Source organism: Haliotis rufescens, unplaced genomic scaffold, assembly GCF_023055435.1.
Source record: "Haliotis rufescens isolate VD_foot unplaced genomic scaffold, xgHalRufe1.0.p SCAF_10, whole genome shotgun sequence".
NCBI classification, from domain to species: Eukaryota; Metazoa; Mollusca; class Gastropoda; order Lepetellida; family Haliotidae; genus Haliotis; species Haliotis rufescens.
The window spans coordinates 9,252,888-9,273,836 of NW_025963780.1; the positions used below are offsets into that span (position 1 = coordinate 9,252,888).

Genomic DNA, 20,949 nt, shown 5'->3' on the forward strand with positions numbered 1-20,949 from the left:
GAACTCTGTGACGTAAATTTCTCGTGATCGGATCTTCATTTACTGCTGTTTAACTTTATGAAATCTGACAAATCTTTCTTTTATTTTGTGCTCAGAGGTGTCATCAATTCAAATAACCCGCCAGGTTAAATCAAAATATCGAGTTATTATCATTTTTGGTCAAATTCAATGACAGATCATTTATTGTTGGAAATTCTTCAAACAACCCACCACCTGGAGCCGTATTTTTAAATACAATTAATCGAGGTTAATTGTGAATTGTATTTGTAAAATTAATCACTGGGTCAGATTACACTCAAATACAATTGTTTCAGGAAGCAAGTTCAAATGCAAACCAACAGTTTTCAGAGTGACGTAAATTACAACGTAAATTAACACATTCAGTATGGAATAGATTAGTGTCAATAAGTTAAGGTAAACTGAACCAATGCAACAGTAATCGTTTGAAGGTTTTTTATATATGCTGCCACTTTGGTTAACCAAATTGGTTAGATTTGAAATTTACGTCACGGTCATATGTCCTGTGCTATTGTTTTAACGACTGTCTAAATGTGAGAACCAAGTATATTTTCATATTGCTACGTTATATGACTTCACAGTGACATTTATCGAAATATTTTGATGTGCGAAGACTTGCCTTCACGGGATCCGTAATGAGGCTTATATAATGTCTTCAGGTTTAATTTCTTGCATATGCAAATAAAGGAGAAAAACTATAAGTATAAAGTAGACATCTTTAAAAGTTATTGTGCGTGAAATATTTAGTTTCCTTTTAGTATTTAGAATATGCTGCATTGTCCATCAAATGATCTTTAGAAATTGCGGTAGATTCTGTAATGTTTAATCAGGTGTTGTTATGTAAATTACACTGTAATATCAGGGTAGGTCACTTTGTATTACTTGTGTCACGACACTATTTGTCCCTCAGTGCTGAATGTTTAGTTATAGTATTGTTGAAGTTTCTACAAATAAAAAGTAAATAAAATGTTTTCATGAAAAATCACAACTTATTATTTCTATGCTTTGCTCAGCTAATTGTTTCATTTAACTGAGAATGACTGTGTAACAAGTACAACTGACGCAACTATAGGTCAAATAACTGGTTTACGTCGGAGATGTCACTCTAATTTTCTAATTTCCTGGAGTCGAACGAGTATATTCGCATGTGTTCTCCATTACTTAGGGACCCAGGTAATCTTTAAACCCCACGTACAGTACGGTAACAAAGGAATTGTTTTATGAAGAAGCACTTAGGACAGAATGACACTTTACAAGACTGTTTCAGGGACAGTCTTTTAACAAATGCCAGGAATTAAACAGACGTGTCAAAATCGTAATAAGAAACCGGTTATCATTGGCTCTAATATATAATCCCTTAACCTGCATGTACATCTACGGCTGCTGTTACACTGGTGCCTATGGAATATTCATACTTGTTTAGAAGTCACGTGGACAGGGTCAGATTTCAAACAAATGGAAAGGATAAATCTAAACACAACGCTCCAGGGTAACAGTACAGATTCCAGTGATGACAACAGGTGTTCCCAGATCAAGAATTCGATGTCCACCAGGCGGTTTCGTCGTTTAAACAATGACTCCCGTCGTTCTTCTGCTACAATAATGAAGTCATATGATTACTTTTTACATTACTTTACACATCGAGAGAAGACTTAGTTCCATGTAGTAAAGAAAGTGGAAACGATATCAAGTTGCACAGAAGGCAACTCATATAATAGAATCACAAGTTGATCTGGTCGAGCTTTGTATCAAAAGTGCTGACCCCAGCATATTGTGACACGTCACCTGACACCGCCCACAGCCATTTAATTGTCCAAACTGATTCTGTCCTCATCTACAAGTGCGTATGCCTACGTATACCTACCTCACAACAACATCCGAATCTAAGGACGAAGTATTTACATGGCGTCTGACTTGCTACGTTATCGACATATTCTGGCCCAACATCCCAGCCCCACGTTAGTACTATTTCAGCTGCATCCTTTATATGCTATGTTTTTCAGAAGCCCGAATATTGAAGTCAAGTATTCATGATAATTTCCTTTTTAATCTTTGTTGTTTCCGTCAGATATATCCCAATACGTTTCCATACTCAAATATTATGCTCAAGGTGCAGGCAACACAGTTCAATAGGACGCTTGGCGGAAGAGATAGGTCTTGATTGATGTTCTAAAGTAGAGTAGGTAGGACATTCACTGATATCAGAGAGTAGATCCATCACGCTGAACACTTTCCTGTAGACCAGGAGGACACGTACTTGTGTACGGCGAGAGAACGAAAGTGGGATAAAGTATGTTAAGAAAGTTTCGCGCTTTCTCTGCCTGTGGCTAATCACGACATTGCCCTGGAGTGCTTGCTAAAACTATAATAATACTTTGTCACAGGTTTAATTAATGCAACCGGCAGTAACTTGTTTGTGTCGAATGATACAGTTGAAGTTTAGAAAGCAATTGAAATATTGCTTATACATATACACATCGTTCGTTCAAAGGCAACTTATAACACGTGACGACCCCCATTGTGTAGAAGATTTTTCCTGAAAAGTTTTATTTGTATCTAATTGGAACAACTGTTTAAATACATAATGAATTATCCCATGGACCTGTGGAAAAACAACTAAAACGCCTTGTCTGCTGTGTTTTTATTTTGATATAATTGTGCAAATGATCAATAAAACATTTGGAACTTTCAGATGTATGACATATTCACACATCACAGGTTGTACAGTGCATATTGTCGGCATCAGTTTACCAATTCATTAAAAGAGAGAAATTGCAGGCTCGGTAGAGAGTTTGGTTGTTGTTGTTGTTGTTGTTGTTGTCGCTTTGGTGGATCTGAAACATAATGTAAAACAAACTGTATAAACTTTACATCTATAATAAGGAGCGCTGGCTCATATAGTACTATTCACCATGTCATCGATAAAGTGCAAGTGACAGTAATGTATCGGAATATGCAGCAGAACCCTACTGTTATCGCAACTGATCCTCTTTATCCTGAAAAAGTGTTCATCCTGTCTCAGAGCACAGTGAAGTCATGTGAAATACGTCACAAAGTGAACAGTTCCCACTAACGGTACATTACACTTCCCGCTAGGCCCAGGCACAACATTACGCATAATAGGTACAGGGGTACATTATCAGAATATAATTGTGCTAAACGTGACTTAAATGACAAACATCCATTGCTCAGGCAATTAGCTGTGCTCAAAAGACGCATCACAAACGTCATGTCAAGCCATTAACGATCAGATTCTAAACGTCAACGCCTGAGAATAATCAGTCTCGAATATCTGTCGAAAAAAAATTCCACTGGGCGTAAAAGGGAGATAAAATAGTGGTATAAACTATATTAATCACTGAAAATAAGTGATGACCAGCTGTTCGCTAAAGGTGTAATTTTTAAAAAAAGTAAGTGTTTGTTGCCTAACGCCGCACCCAGCTTCATGTAAACAACAGAGGCAATCCAGTGATCAGAAGCGTGCGCAATGACACCACTCGGTCAACCGAGTCATCCAGCAAGATCACCTGATCCATCAGTAAGAAGGAGTGATAACATGAGGTGAGGTAAGGTGGGGTGAGGTTAGGTGAGGTGTGGTGAGGTGAGGGGAAATAGGGTTTAACATGAGTAAAACACACCTGTGACTTCATTCTATTGATTCAAAGCTCCATTAATTTGTTCAGGAATGGAGTTGTTTGTCAGTTATACAATATCTTGATTTTGTGTTTCTTTGTTGTTTAACGCCGCATTCAGCAATATTCCAGCTCTATTACGGCGGTCTGTAAATAATCGAGTTTGGATCAGACAATCCAGTGATTGACGTCATAAGCATCGATTCACGCAATTGGGATACGATGACATTCATCAGCCAAGTCAGCAAGCCTGACCACCCGATCCCGTTAGTCGCAACTTACGCAATGTCTTGAACCAACATTTGAATTAATTTACACTTGGAATAGACGAAACAAATTTTTGACAAGTGAATTATTTCAAATTTTGTTTGAAGACGTGTCCCCAGCGTTTGATTTAAGGACGTCTAATAGTCGACCTGAGCTACCGCGACACAGGAAGGAACGGTGTGAAATTAACTATGTATATGAGAATATATTTGTCCAATTATGAAAAAGGGATAGGTTGTAAGAAGGTGAATATCTGGGTGATGGGGGTAGGGATTGGGATGGGGGATGGTTGTGGGTAGAGAGTTTAACATGACATTCCCCTCAACGTACTATAAGTGGATCTCTCTACACAACAATAGGACCTCGTCACGGGGTCATTTACTTGACCTAGATGACGCACAGAAAGATTTCTTCCAGATGGTGCTTTGATAAATTCCGACAATGTTAATGTGTCAGATGCCATCTACAACTACATTGTCATATGTTAGGACATCTGTGTTTGATTAACTCAAGTCATTTCTTTATGTAAACGAATTCGAACTCAATGGAACCATCAAAATGCGCTCTTCACATTCATTCACGAAATAACAACTGTTACCACCACCAGAAGATGTTCATTATATATGGGGGGCGATCGGGTAGCCTAGTGGTTAAAGCGTTCGCTCGTCACGCTGAAGACCCGGATTCGATTCCTGACATGGCCACAATGTGTGAAGCCAATTTCCGGTGTACCCCGCCGTGATATTGCTGGAATATTGCTAAAAGCGGCATAAAACCATACTCACTCACTCACTCATTATATGTGGTCGTTATCATCGACTTCCTTATATACGAAATTAATTGCACTTTCAGTCTCAGGTGGGGCCAGGTACACAAGTATCAGTTTGAACGGACAGCGTCTTAAAGTATTTTTAAAATTACTTTCTTCGGAATCGTGACTTCTCGAAGGAGCAATGCTCACTTCTACCCAGAGTATAATGACACTTATGTAAAATGCACTTACAGTCACAAACGGTGTTGTTGAAACGAGAAACGTATCCAGGATAACACTGACAGCTGTAGCTGCCTGGCTGATTGACACATCGCCCTTGGTTACAAATGGTCCCGTAGGCAATCTTGCACTCGTCAAAGTCTGTAAAGGGTTATTAAAGTGTCAGTATTTCAAAATGTTTTATCTATGAAGACCGTGTATCATTATAATTGTTGTTTGTTCATTTGGGCCTTTCCTGAATACTATGATTATGATGAATGCATGGAGCTAACTGCGAGATGTTGTACAATGGGAATTACGTCACCTCTTCCTCATGGGTATGGACGGACTTAGAATATGTCAAACGTATAAATTACAGCTGGAGCAGCGCAGTGGGCACAACGCTATACAAACAAACGAACGTCAATCGATAGTAGCAAGGCATTAAGGGACCTACCATTTGATATTCAGGTGGGTGGTGTTGGGGTGGTGTTGGGGCCGGGTGAGGGGGGTTAGGCGTATGTGTGTTTAGGGGTGGGGTGGGGGTGGGGGTGGGGGGTGGGGGGTGGGGGGGGGGGGGGTGCTGGTATTATAAATTGACACAGAAACTTCTTGAAAAATTATCTATGCTTTCGGCCTCTGAAAAAAACAAGAAAGTGTCTGCCACAAAAATGGCATTGTTGCAAGAAGTTTTTCCTAAAAGTCATGTTCAAAGTCTTAAATATCAAAAAACAGCATCTGCTTTTGCAGTTGAACCTGATGAAATTTCTAATCTCGATACAAAATCCAAGCAACCCACCTCCCCACCCCTCCTCCCAGGAAACTCTAACTGTCGGTCCCTAAACATCTGAATGACGCATCTTACCTTCACAGATATTAACATCCAGGATGGAGTACGTGAATCCAGGGTCACACAGACACACAGGGGTAGCGACAAAGGGTGGTCCCAGACACACGCCATTCTGGCAGCTCGCTACTGTACACAGTGCTGAAATATAGGGAGGCTTGCAATGTTAAAGGATGGAGTTACAGATTCAGTGTTTTGCAGATACTCTGTTACACATCACTAGAGCCAGCTATAGTGGAGTTTATATCGGCAAAGATTCTACAGGAATAGTTTGCTTGAAAATGCGAAATCCCAAATAACTACCAAACAGGCAGAAGACGACGATGACTTATACCGATTAGTTGAATTGAAAATGTAACTGAGACATAAATCATACATGTATCTTCGTATTATAAATGTTCTCTTATTCTTTTCGATTGATTCAAGATTCACTGAACATCAAAACCGGAATGTTATTATATATGTACATACTTTCAGCTTCAATACACTGAACACCGCAGCTAGAACGGTAATATATATGTACATACCCTGAGCTTCAATACACTGAACACCACAGCTAGGACGTTAATATATATGTACATACTTTCAGCTTCAATACACTGAACACCGCAGCTAGAACGTTAATATATATGTACATACCTTGAGTTTCAATACACTGAACACCGCAGCTAGAACGTTAATATATATGTACATACTTTCAGCTTCAATACACTGAACACCGCAGCTAGAACGTTAATATATATGTATATACCTTGAGTTTCAATACACTAAACACGGCAGCTAGAACGTTTATATATATGTACATACCTTCAGCTTCAATACACTGAACACCGCAGCTAGAACGTTAATATATATGTACATACCCTGAGCTTCAACACACTGAACACCCCAGCTAGGACGTTAATATATATGTACATACTTTCAGCTTCAATACACTGAACACCGCAGCTAGAACGTTAATATATATGTACATACCTTCAGCTTCAATACACTGAACACCTCAGCTGGAACGTTAATATATATATGTACATACCTTGAGTTTCAATACACTGAACACGGCAGCTAGGACGTTAATATATATGTACATACTTTCAGCTTCAATACACTGAACACCGCAGCTAGAACGTTAATATATATGTACATACCTTGAGCTTCAATACACTGAACACCTCAGCGGGAACGTTAATATATATATGTACATACCTTGAGTTTCAATACACTGAACACGGCAGGTAGAACGTTAATAGAATTATATGAATATACCTTGAGCTTCGATTCATTGAACACCACAGCTAGAACGTTAATATATATGTACATACCTTCAGCTTCAATACACTGAACACCTCAGCTGGAACGTTAATATATATATGTACATACCTTGAGTTTCAATACATTGAACACCACAGCTAGAACGTTAATAGAATTATATGAATATACCTTGAGCTTCGATTCATTGAACACCACAGCTAAGACGTTATTGTATATGTACATTTCTTGAGCTTCGATTCACTGAACATCACAGCTAGAACGTTAATATACTTATGTGTCCATACCTTCAGCTTCAATACACTGAACACCATAGCTAGAATGTTAATATATTATATGTTCATACCTTGGGCTTCGATTCTCTGGACACCACAGCTAAGACGTTAATATATATGCACATACCTTCAGCATCGATTCTCTGGACACCACAGCTAGAAGGTTAATATATATGTATATACCTTGAGCTTCAATACTCTGAACACCACAGCTAAAACGTTAATGTGTATGTACTTATCTTGAGCTTCGATTCACTGAATACCATAGCTCAAACAGTAATATACATTGTACGCACCTTGAGCTTCGATATACTGAACAACTCCAATGAAAACAAACGTAGCGAATAGAAAAGCTACAAGAGATTTCATAGCTGTTTCCACAGAACTAACGATTCGCTTTTTAGCAAGAAATGTTTCGTATGCTTCTGATGGAAAACTAGGCCTCTTATATACCTGACGTGTTATTTCTTATTGCCATTGCTGAAAGCGATGGAATGACCGATCTGTGACCGTACATGACCTTTCATAGACATACGTGGATACCATCCTATTTTTTGTGCTTGTTTTTATACACTTTCTGCTTACAATACAACGTCTACGTGTATTCGTTATTACAATATAATATATACACACATATATGATGATGAGGGCACCCGTGTACGTGACCGGTCAATATTCATGTCCCCAGAAACTCAGATGAGAACAAGGATGGATCACATGTTCAGAAGCAGACCAGAAACATACTAGAAACATAGCAGAAACATACCAGAAACATACTAGAAACATACTAGAAACATACCAGAAACATACAAGAAACATACCAGAAACATACTAGAAACATAACAGAAACATACAAAAAAAATACAAGAAACATACTAGAAACATACCAGAAACATACTAGAAACATACCAGAAACATACTAGAAACATACCAGAAACATACTAGAAACATACTAGAAACATACTAGAAACATAACAGAAACATACAAAAAAAATACAAGAAACATACTAGAAACATACCAGAAACATACTAGAAACATACCAGAAACATACTAGAAACATACCAGAAACATGCTAGAAACATACCAGAAACATACTAGAAACATACCAGAAACATACTAGAAACATACCAGAAACATACTAGAAACATAACAGAAACATACAAAAAAAATACAAGAAACATACTAGAAACATACCAGAAACATACTAGAAACATACCAGAAACATACTAGAAACATACCAGAAACATACTAGAAACATACTAGAAACATACTAGAAACATACCAGAAACATACTAGAAACATACTAGAAACATACCAGAGTGAGTGAGTGAGTATGGCTTTACGCCGCTTTTAGCAATATTCCAGCAATATCACGGCGGGAGACACCAGAAATGGGCTTCACACATTGTACCCATGTCGGGAATCGAACCCGGGTCTTCGGCGTGACGAGCAAACGCTTTAACCACTAGGCTACCCGACCGCCCCAGAAACATACCAGAAACATACCAGAAACATACTAGAAACATACAATAAACATACCAGAAACATACCAAAAACATACCAGAAACATACTAGAAACATACTAGAAACATACCAGAAACATACCAGAAACATACCAGAGTGAGTGAGTGAGTATGGCTTTACGCCGCTTTTAGCAATATTCCAGCAATATCACGGCCGGAGACACCAGAAATGGGCTTCACACATTGTACCCATGTCGGGAATCGAACCCGGGTCTTCGGCGTGACGAGCGAACGCTTTAACCACTAGGCTACCCGACCGCCCCAGAAACATACCAGAAACATACTAGAAACATACCAGAAACATACCAGAAACATACAATAAACATACCAGAAACACACTAGAAACATACCAGAAACATACCAGAAACATACTAGAAACATATCAGAAACATAATAGAAACATACCAGAAACATACTAGAAACATGCAATAAACATACCAGAAACATACTAGAAACATCCAAGAAACATACTAGAAACATACCAGAAACATACTAGAAACATACCACAAACATACTAGAAACATATTAGGAACATTCGAGAAACATACTAGAAACATACTAGAAACATACCAGAAACATACTAGAAACATACCAGAAACATACCAGAAACATACCAGAAACATACCAGAAACATACAATAAACATACCAGAAACATACCAGAAACATACTAGAAACATACCAGAAACATACCAGAAACATACCAGAAACATACTAGAAACATACCAGAAACACACTAAAAACATACTAGGAACATTCCAGAAACATACCAGAAAATACTAGAAACATACTAGAAACATACCAGAAACATACTAGAAACATACTAGGAACATTCCAGAAAAATACCAGAAACATACCAGATATAACCAGATACATACCAGAAACATACCAGAAACGATGCTTGAAACTTCAAATACATTCCCATGTGAACTAAACGGTTTAAATACACAAAGACCTGACATATAGTCATATACATGCACATGTAAATTAAAAGATTTCAATACACAAACACCTGACATATAGCCATATATATGCATATGTGAACTAAATAGTTATAACAGTTCTCATGAATACTTATCGTCCAATGTTAAAATTCACACTTTGGGCATAATACATTTATTCTAGAATATATGTTCAGTACGATTCTTAAATTGAATCATTAATACGCTATCCGTTGATAGTTTTAAATTACAGTCCCTTAGCGCCAAGCAACCGCGACAAAAGGAAACATGATTTAATGTGTGAATCATGTCTGAATATGGCCTTTTACTGCATGCGAAAAGAATTCACTGTAATCTGTAAACGCAATGAAGAATGGCTTCCATCATTCCAAGAGGGATAAATATCCTCGACATGGCTTCCTTGTTGGCTCATCGGGAATTTGAAAGGCAGGAACATGTCATAAATGAGATCTTGTCAAACTACAACTACCACGGCAATCAGCTTATAAGGAAAATCAACAACCTGGACAGTGTTAAACAGACTGCCATAAACTTTTACAGTTTTTGTTTTGTTACACATCTCAGAATATATTCATCGCACAAAGTTTAAACATTAATAAAAATCCTACAGCAGCCTAATAAAGCTAAACTTGACACAAAAGTACGCTACTAAGCAGTAATAAGGTCGTTTTCATCTATGAAAAGCACCTATTTTTCGACACGTCCACTTTGGGATGGACAGCTATTACCCTCTGTGAAATTGCAACGATTGAAAAACAAACACTAAAAGAACATGGTATCTGTTGTGATTGACAACATGACCGTCTCCCCGAAGTATACAAAGGAATTGCTGGCTGCATGGTATTTGATTGACAGGCCAGTTTTGGCCCGTTCGGTCAGTCAATGTACGTTTGACCTTTCAAGGTAAAGTATCTTTCAATTGTGTATTAATAAATGATGACTAAACTACAGTGTATTATAAAAAGCAGCGATAGTCTGAGTATAAATACGCCGTGCTGGCCTGCACAACAGGTACACAGCACTTGCACAACCATCATGACTTCTGTCACTCGCGTCATTCTCACCGTGGTTATCGTCAGTGTCAGCGTTCACTACATCGATGCTCAAGGTATGGTGACGTATTATATTGTATCTTTCAGCACACATTGAATGCAGAATGAATGTACATAGTAGTAGTAAACGGCTTTTGAGTCTTACAGGTAGTGAGCGAGTTGGGAAGAACACCACTGTGAACAGTACAGCAGTTATATTGTGGTGTGAGAAACCAGCCTGCACGGGTTTGTCGTTGACAGACCAAGAACCATCATCGTCAGGGCGCAAATGGGATTCAAACCAAGAGTATCGGATCCTGGCAGCTACATGTGTGGGGGTTATACTTGCAAGGATGACCAACAATTTCACGTCTTCAATTTGTCCTGTGTTATTTAGTATGTCATTGCACCAAGACACTCATTTGAATATTAATACATTTATATATACACTTAATCTTCTTCAAGTGTATATTTACATGTTGTAACAGTGTACTAACTTATGCAAATTTGTTCACATACACGCGTTATACTGTTTAAGTCCAATGGTGTTTCAGCGGTCCTCTGCACTGTCAGTGGGTGTCTGAACGGGGTGTGTCTTGAGCCACCCACTGTCCCAGTCCCAACATGTCAGTGTGATGAAGGATTTGAAAAGACCTACCAAGATCTCAACGTGTGTGTCGGTAAGAACACTTACACATATTTATCGCATACGAAAGTAGGAAATATTAATAGCTTCATGACGCTCTGACTGGAACATTTTTTTTCCACACGCACGTACGAATTCTCCACATGAATATTGTCAAATATCAACAAGGACAAAAGTAACTGTATAAAAGTATAAATTATCCCGTTTCGATTGTTGTGTTACAATTGCGTTGTACCGGTAACATCCGCCACTCATGCAATTTTCATTCAAAGGGTAAGGGTCAGTTAGGCGTATAAAACCCATGTATGTGCCAGTAAGTAAGGGGTGTAAGCTCCATGTAAGTGCCAGTGATTAAGGAGTGTAAGCTTCATATAAGTGCCAGTGAATAAGGGCTGTAAGCTCCATGTAAGTGCCAGTGAGTGAGGGGTGTAAGATCCATGTACGTGCCAGTGAGTAAGGGGTGTAAGCTCCATGTAAGTGCCAGTGATTAAGGAGTGTAAGCTTCATATAAGTCCCAGTGAGTAAGTAGTGTAAGCTCCATGTAAGTGCCAGTGAATAAGGGCTGTAAGCTCCATGTAAGTGCCAGTGAGTGAGGGGTGTAAGATCCATGTACGTGCCAGTGAGTAAGGGGTGTCAGCTCCATGTAAGTGCCAGTGATTAAGGAGTGTAAGCTTCATATAAGTCCCAGTGAGTAAGTAGTGTAAGCTCCATGTAAGTGCCAGTGAATAAGGGCTGTAAGCTCCATGTAAGTGCCAGTGAGTGAGGGGTGTAAGATCCATGTATATGTCAGTGAGTACGGAGTGAAAACTACATGTAAGTGCCAGTGATTAAGGAGTGTAAGCTCCATGTAAGTGCCAGTGATTAAGGAGTGTAAGCTTCATATAAGTGCCAGTGAGTAAGGGGTGTAAGCTCCATGTAAGTGCCAGTGATTAAGGAGTGTAAGCTTCATATAAGTGCCAGTGAGTAAGGGGTGTAAGCTCCATGTAAGTGCCAGTGAGTAAGGAGTGTAAGCTCAATGTACGTGCCAGTGACTAAGGGGTGTTAGCTCCATGTAATTGCCAGTGAGTAACGGGTGTAAGCTCCATGTGCGTGCCAGTTAGTAAGGGGTGTAAGCTCCATTTACGCGCCAGTTAGTAAGGAGTGTAAGCTCCATATAAGTGCCAGTGAGTAAGGGGTGTAAGCTCCATGTAAGTGCCAGTGAGTAAGGGGTGTAAGCTCCATGTAATTGCCAGTGAGTAAGGGGTGTAAGCTTCATATAAGTGCCAGTGAGTAAGGGGAGTAAGCTCCATGTAAGTGCCAGTGAGTAAGGGGTGTAAGCTCCATGTACGCGCCAGTGAGTAAGGGGTGTAGGCTCAATGTTAGTGCCAGTTATTTAGGGATGTAAGCTCCATGTAAGTGTCAGTGAGTAAGGGGTGTAAGCTCCATGTACGTGCCAGTGAGTAAGGGGAGTAAGATCCATGTAAGTGCCAGTGAGTAAAGAGTGTAAGCTCCATGTACGTGCTAGTAAGTAAGGACGCCATCAGCTGGAGCTCAATGGAAGTGCCAGTGAGTAAAGGGTGTAAGCTCCATGTACGTGCCAGTGAGTAAGGGGTGTAAGCTCCATGTACGCGCCAGTTAGTAAGGGGTGTAAGCTCCATGTACGTGCTAGTAAGTAAGGGGAGTAAGCTCAATGTCAGTGCCAGTGAGTAAGGGGTGTAAGCTCCATGTACGTGCCAGTGAGTAAGGGGTGTAAGCTCCATGTACGCGCCAGTTAGTAAGGGGTGTAAGCTCCATGTACGTGCCAGTGAGTAAGGGGTGTAAGCTCCATGTAAGTGCCAGTGAGTAAGGGGTGTAAGCTCCATGTACGTGCCAGTGAGTAAGGGGTGTAAGCTCCATGTAATTGCCAGTGAGTAAGGGGTGTAAGCTCCATGTACGTGCTAGTAAGTAAGGGGAGTAAGCTCAATGTAAGTGCCAGTGAGTAAGGGGTGTAAGATCTATGTACGCGCCAGTTAGTAAGGGGTGTAAGCTCCATGTAATTGCCAGTGAGTAAGGGGTGTAAGCTCCATGTAAGTGCCAGTTAGTAAGGGGTGTGAGCTCCATGAATGTGCCAGTGAGTAAGGGGTGTAAGATCTATGTAAGTGCCAGTGATTAAGAAGTGTAAGCTTCATATAAGTGCCAGTGAGTAAGGGGTGTAAGATCCATGTACATGCCAGTGAGTAAGGGGTGTAAGATCCATGTATGTGCCAGTGAGTAAGGGGTGAAAGATCCATGTAAGTGTCAGTAAGGAGTGTAAGCTCCATGTTAGTGCCAGTGATTAAGGAGTGTAAGCTTCATATAAGTGCCAGTGAGGAAGGGGTGTATGATCCATGTATGTGCCAGTGAGTAAGGGGTGTAAGATCCATGTAAGTGCCAGTGTGTAAGGGGTGTAGGCACCATGTACGCGCCAGTGAGTAAGGAGTGTAAGCTCCATGTACGTGCCAGTGTGTAAGGGGTGTAAGCTCCATGTACGTGCCAGTGAGTAAGGAGTGTAAGCTCCATGTACGTGCCAGTGAGTAAGGGGTGTAAGCTCCATGTAAGTGCCAGTGAGTAAGGGGTGTAAGCTCCATGTACGTGCCAGTGAGTAAGGGGTGTAAGCTCCATGTAAGTGTCAGTGATTAAAGAGTGTAAGCTCCATGTACGTGCCAGTGAGTAAGGGGAGTAAGCTCAATGTAAGTGCTATTTAGTAAGGGATGTAAGCTCCATGTAAGTGCCAGTGAGTAAGGGATGTAAGCTCCATGTACGTGCCAGTGATTAAGGAGTGTAAGCTCCATGTACGTGCCAGTGATTAAGGAGTGTAAGCTCCATGTAAGTGCCAGTGATTAAGGAGTGTAAGCTTCATATAAATGCCAGTGAGTAAGGGGTGTAAGCTCCATGTAAGTGCCAGTGATTAAGGAGTGTAAGCTTCATATAAGTGCCAGTGAGTAAGGAGTGTAAGCTTCATATAAGTGCCAGTGAGTAAGGGGTGTAAGCTCCATGTAAGTGCCAGTGATTAAGGAGTGTAAGCTTCATATAAGTGCCAGTGAGTAAGGGGTGTAAGCTCCATGTAAGTGTCAGTGAGTAAGGGGTGTAAGCTCCATGTAAGGTTGATAGTATGGGGTGTAAGTTCCATGTAAGTGCTAGTTAGTTAGGGGTGTAAGCTCCATATAAGGTTGATAGAAATGAATAGCAGATCATGGTGGAAAGCGACGGGCCATATTGAGTACTTTCCTCTGAATTTTTAGAATGACCTGAACAGGGCTTTGATGGTAAAACCTTGAACGAAAGACGAATGAAAACTTAGTCGTAAGGAGATGGTGTCTTTTCCTGACATGTGAATAAAACATGCATGTTCTAGAGCAGTTAAGAAACTGAGAAACGTGGACGCCATCAGCTGGAGCTGATGATATAAGCTCGACATGAAGGGGAAATTTATGATCGTAAAACTGAAATCATCCCGGATCACGTTCAGCTTGGTACAGAGGCTGAATGAAATCATATCTCTCTGACGTTTTTGTGGGATAGGAATTTTATCACATTAAAGAAAAATGTATTTGTCGTTAGGAATGCGTACTGGAATGTTATTGACTTTATATTGGGATTGTTTTTGTAAATGAATAGTATCCATGTTTTACACAGATAGGGATGAATGCAGTCTAGGTTTTGGGACAATCTGTGGTCCGGGAAGGTGTGTGAACACACCAGGGCTCTTCATGTGTGAGTGCACCCCTCCATTTGTTCCTGCCTACAATGCAACATGGTGTGCACGTAAGTATGATGGATGTATCACATGTGGATATTTTCATGAACATACACAGCTCGCAAATGAATAGACCAAATTAAGTCGAATGTCGTAACTTGCCAGTCTGAGAGGCCAAGGAAACAATGTGATGTGCGGAGTATTCAATAAAGAAAAGTGTTGGACATAATTTCTACTTTCCGACCGACATCTTATATTTTATATACAAATGTGAATGTCGTAGAGATAACAGGTGTATATTTTAATTATCCATCATCCGAAGCTGTCATGTTCATTACGTTACCGTCTCTTGATTTTCTCACCATACCCCAAAATTATCAGCCAGTCGCTAAGACCAACAATCAGTTTACTTGTGCACATGCTTACAGATGAAAGGTAATGTTCGTGCGTCTCAACTGTACGTGTATCACAGAACCATACCGTTCCCTATGACTTTCAGGTGTTTTAAGTAACATGTTCCACCTACATTTCAAGCATGATTTGGATTTGATCTAAACAGATATTTCTAAATGAAGAGTCCTTCCTCGCACACATATAATGCATTATAACGTTCCCTGTTTCAGCTGCACCTCGACCCCCTCAGAATAAAAGGAACCCCTATCAGGTCTTGTTAAGATACGGCGCTGTGAATATACTGGTTAACAAGTAGTCGTCGAACAAAGAGCCATGAGATAACTGTTTCATACAACACAAGTACAAGATGTCAAATCAACTACGTGCTCTGATTACGAACACAGTGCATACTTTTCTGAGAAGTATTCAGTTCAACAAACAACAAATAAACAGATTTGAAGGACAAATAATTTTATTTACTTGAGGTATTTATTCACACCTGTTGTTTGGGGCACGGAATGTACACTGTGGTGAATCTTGAACAATGATGCAGCTATTTGGCTATCGATAACATGTACACTGTACGTGTCCGAACATGCTACTTGTCTTAGACGAACGAGGAAGTTATCAGTTACCAACAAAACCACAGGATGAGTTTGGGAATGTCGTTCCATGTCGCCGAGATTCGTTTCTACACAAACCAATGTTCAGCCATGTAACTAACGTCCAGTGAGGATAAAGAATGCGTATTCGTGAAATTAATAACCACAGTTACTTTATATTCAACTAGATGCCAACCGCTTTTAAACGATTGTATTTCGTTCATTGAAGGGATTGGGAACATAATACGTTTGTGTCATCCAGAACTTGGTACCTCTACATTCGCATTGAAAGCGACAGCGTTAGTACCTTAGCAAGAGTAGATTTATTGCAAAGATCCAAAGAGGAGATGGGTCAGGTGACATTGGTTGTGTTTGGTTGTTGTTGTTATAAGTGGGTTGATGTACCGATTGTTATCGTATGAACTGTCAAACAAGGAGTTGTCATCAATAAATAAACTTTATTTTGCATCAAATTTGATAGGTAGAGATACTCAGCAACATTAAGTGCGGCTCAATCTTACAGAAAATGAAGCGACCCTTGCACGGATAAGGTTTAAAGTGCACACGACGAGCATGACGTCACAACGCTTTACAGGCTGGCATTTGCTGACAGAACAGGACTGGATTTGGAACTGCTGACCAACAGATATTTACGTTTATATTTGCCTTCGCAAAGATACCGTTATTTGAATCACGTAATTGCTTTTAATCTCTGTGCGTCCCATACTATGGAACCTCTCCTCGGATTGCGAATCGCAGGCTGCAGGTCTACAACAATACATTGGATGCTTACATGTTTGTTGATAGTGTCTTTCTTTGCCTGGTTGACAGTATGCCAAGCATGGCACCCGTGGACCACTGATATACCTGCCATGGCTAAATGCCATATGTGGATCATTTATTTACCTGTCTTGGTTCATAGCATGTCATCGTATACTCGGATCACTTATTTACATCCGTGGATGACTGCATGTCATCGTGTACGTGGATCACTTATTTACCTGCAGTGGATGATTGCATGTCATCGTATACGCGGATCACTAATTTACCTGTCCTGGCTGAATACATGTCATCGTAAAAGTGCAAGTACAACAAACGTATGTACAATTTGTATGCAAAGGCATAACACCTATATATATACTGCTACTACCACACCGCTAATAGATCTTCCCCCGTGTGGACCCGGGGTAGAATGTGTCCTCAGAACCCCATTGCTGATTGTAAAAGGCGACCGAATTGGACAGCCTGTTTGCCGTGGGTTGCGCCCCTGTGTCGGCGGAGGACGGGATTCTGGTGGTTGAGGGCACTGGTTCCAGGAATAGCGTTCCTTTGCCCAATACACCACTCTGACCCTTACTTCGCTTAGACGGGTAGTAGGATGAGCCCGGTCCTATCAATCGGCTGGTCATGCCGAGCCCTGTGCATTATTAATTGTATTTGCACACATTATATTTCAGAATTCTATATTACTTGAGGTTTGGCCCTGAATATTATAACTGATGTCTCAATTCAATGTCAAATACATGTAATTCAAATATATATATTTCAAGTATGAAGTTTGCCTAGAGTCCTACGCCCAGAAGGCGGGGGCTCATGGGCCAGTCTGGTGAAAAAAATGATTTTATAATGTTTTTGCTTGAGTATATCATCCGAGTATCCTTGGTGCTGCAAGTCGGAGGTCCACTTGTTCACAGCATTGTTCTTGTGATACGCCATGGTTGATGGGGAACTCGGATGACGAAACATTTAAACACTCAAGATGGATTACGAAACCCCCTAAAAAATAAACAAACGTCACCTTGACAATGATGATTCTGAACACCGTCGATCCAACTCGGTAGAATACTGGCCTCGTTTTCTAGTAATTGAAAATCTAGACAAGAGACCTCTGAAGCTAAACCCTTATGTAATTTCTTAGGGAATATATGGCATAGCAGGTGATGTTAAAAGCATTAAACGCTTGCGTTCAGGCTCTCTATTGATTGTATGCAATAGAAAACAGCAAGCTACAATCCTGATGTCAACAGAAATATTTGTTGGAGTCCCGGTTTCTGTCACTGCGCACAGAACACTGAACACCAGCAAAGGCATTGTGAGAGACCGTGATCGACTGTTGGCTGATATGAGTGAATTTGACATTGCATCTGAAATGAAAGATCAAGGAGTTTATCAATGTAAAACGATTTACAAGCCGCAGAAACAATGAAACAACTCAAACAAACACTTACCTATTTTCGTTCTCCACTCATACTGCTCCGAAATCAATCAAGGTAGGTTCCTGCAATGTAACAGTTGACACCTATGTCCCAACTCCTCTGAGATGCTTTAAATGCCAGAAGTACGGCCATGCAGTCAAAACCTGCACGAAGCCCGCTACATGTGCTCACTGTAGTGAGACCACTCATGTAACAGAGGACTGTGATAGCAATTTTAAAAAGTGCGCAAACTGTCCAGGGATTCATTCATCTTTCTTCAAAGAATGTCTAATTTGGAAAATACACATGGAAATCACTAAAATTAAATTCACCCGGGACATTAGCTTTGCTGATGCCATAAAAAATGTTGATGACAAAGTATGAAATGAAACTTATGTTTCTGTCGCTAGAACACCTACTGAAACCACCCCAAAAGTAACCACTTCGTCTATAAACTGTCAACCTGATTTGACGTGGGTTAAAACTGACACACCACAAATTGTCGCAACTGAACAGGCCACTTAAACCGCTAAATCTATTCCTAACACACAGCTGTTATCTCAAGTTCACTCACACCAATCATCTCTGTCTGCTCAACACACTCGTTCTAAAACGAATATGAAACTTCTCAAAAGCAAAACAAAACCTAAACCAGAATCTTCTAAAAATTATCAAAGAGGCAGAGCCTCAAAGGGGACAGAAAATCCGATCAAACTTTTTAATAAGTTTTGATCCATGGAGGACATGGATGTGTCCGAAAACATCCATCCTAGGGCACATAGCTTGTCGCCCTCCAATAAAGTGCGGGTAGATCCCCGTTCAATCCGCCGAAGAGATAGGTTATTGTAATAATGTGATATAATTGAACTGTAGAGGACTAAGGACTAATTTTCATGAATTGCATTTATTAGTCCAGGATTAAAAACCATCAGCATTCTGTCTACTTATCTAAAGCAGACAGATAATTTTAACTTACGTCAATTTCAAGCATATCAATATTTTTCTCCTCCGGGTGATAGGGCCACTGGAGAATCTTCAATCATTGTTTAGAATGGTGTTATCCCCAGTCCAATTACACTTAACACAAATCTCCAAGCTGTTGCAGTGCGACTAACTTTGAACGTTGTTTTTACTCTGTACTCTCTGTATATTCCACCTTCATCAGCTCTCAGGCTGTCAGATCTTGAAGCCCTCTATGATGAACTCCCTAAACCCTGTGTAATCATGGGTGATCTAAATGGCCACAACCCCCTCTGGGGTGGTACAAACACTAACACTAAAGGTAAAATACTTGAGGATTTCATCTGCAATAATGATCTATGCATCTTTAATGATGAATCTGGCACTTATCTGCATCCTGTAACTGGGACCCATTCTTCTCTCGATTTGTCACTAACTGATTCTGACCTTCTCAACGAATTTGAATGATCGGTACACAATGATCTTTGTGGAAGTGACCATTTCCCAACTATGATTAAAACAATAACTCCACCTGATGTTCCACCTTCAACGAGATGGAATTTTACAAAGGCAAACTGGCCTTTGTTTCAAACATTATACAGAAACAAAATAAATCCTGATTTCTTCATTGATCCTATTCAATTTTCTTCTGACGTGGTAAATGAAATTGCCAATAAATGTATTCCAAAGTCCTCTACAAACCCACATGTTCGTAAACCATGGTTCAACACTGATTGTAAACAAGCTAGGAAAGCTAGAAAAAAGGCAGAACAATATTTCCGCCACCACCCAACTGTCCATAACTTATATAAATTTAAAATGTTAAAAGCAAAAGCTCGTCGCACATTTAAGCAAAATACACGCCACTCTTGGCGGACCTTTGTATCCAAATTGAACTCCAGAACACCAATGTCTAAAGTGTGGAATATGGTTGAAAGGATAAAGGGTAACGGATCAAAATCAAATGTTTATCACCTCAAGGAGGGTGACACACTATTGACCGATAAATGTGATATAGCAAACACATTAGGAGAAACTTTAAGTAAACATTCGTCCTCATCAAATTATACCCCTAAATTTCAGAAATTTAAAGAACAAGAAGAAAGAAAATTAATTTTAAATCTGATAATGGTTAGGATTTTAATGAAGTATTTTCCATTCATGAGCTAAATACTGCCTTAGGGCAAGCTCATGATAATCTCATTACAAATATTCAATGTGGTTTCAGAAAAATAGAAGTACTATTGACCATTAGGTTAGGTTATAATCGTTTGTTAAAAATGCTATCATCAATAAACAACACACCGTATCTATATTTTTCGATTTAGAAAAAGCATACCATACGACCTGGAAACATGAAATTTTGTCTGATTTTTAGACCAAGATCAAGGTGTCCCCCAAGGTAGCATCTTATCAGTAACGTTGTTTAGTATAAAGATTAGTAGTTTAGCTAAGGTTTTGAATGACTCCGTTGATGGATTGTTATTTGTTGACGATTTTAATATATCATGTCGAGGTAAAAATATGCACACGATTGAAAGACAGATGCAACTTTGTCTAAATAAAATCAATAATTAGGCAAAGCAGAATGGCTTTAAATTTTCTAAATCTAAACCTAATTGTATCCACTTCTGTCGAAAATATAAACCGCATAAGGACCCAGAATTAC

General features: G+C 39.8%; 1 protein-coding gene and 1 long non-coding RNA gene across 2 annotated transcripts in view; one reads left to right on the forward strand and one right to left on the reverse strand.

Moving 5' to 3' along the window:
* Positions 1-16,732, forward strand: part of LOC125375604 — a 46,207-nt gene extending 29,475 nt beyond the window's left edge. Inside the window, exons 2-4 of the long non-coding RNA XR_007218828.1 lie at positions 11,345-11,470; positions 15,070-15,198; positions 15,754-16,732. This is a non-coding gene — a long non-coding RNA (uncharacterized LOC125375604). The remainder of the gene's footprint in view (positions 1-11,344; positions 11,471-15,069; positions 15,199-15,753) is intronic.
* LOC124116199 (growth arrest-specific protein 6-like) lies at positions 2,662-7,660 on the reverse strand. Its single transcript, XM_046477451.1, has 4 exons — positions 7,572-7,660; positions 5,753-5,875; positions 4,921-5,049; positions 2,662-2,852 (listed from the first exon to the last, which is right to left on the reverse strand). The coding sequence occupies exons 1-4, from the start codon at positions 7,642-7,644 to the stop codon at positions 2,761-2,763; spliced, it is 417 nt and encodes a 138-aa protein (XP_046333407.1). The 5' UTR covers positions 7,645-7,660; the 3' UTR covers positions 2,662-2,760.
* Positions 16,733-20,949: the final 4,217 nt, after the last annotated feature.

Coding starts and splice junctions, on each gene's coding strand:
- LOC124116199 (XM_046477451.1), bottom strand. CDS start 7,644: ATGAAATCTCTTGTAGCTTTTCTATTCGCTACGTTTGTTTTCATTGGA. Junction 5,050..5,752: donor GGATGTTAATATCTGTGAAG/GTAAGATGCGTC, acceptor AACCCTTTACAG/ACTTTGACGAGTGCAAGATT. Junction 2,853..4,920: donor CAACAACACCGTTTGTGACT/GTAAGTGCATTT, acceptor ATTATGTTTCAG/ATCCACCAAAGCGACAACAA.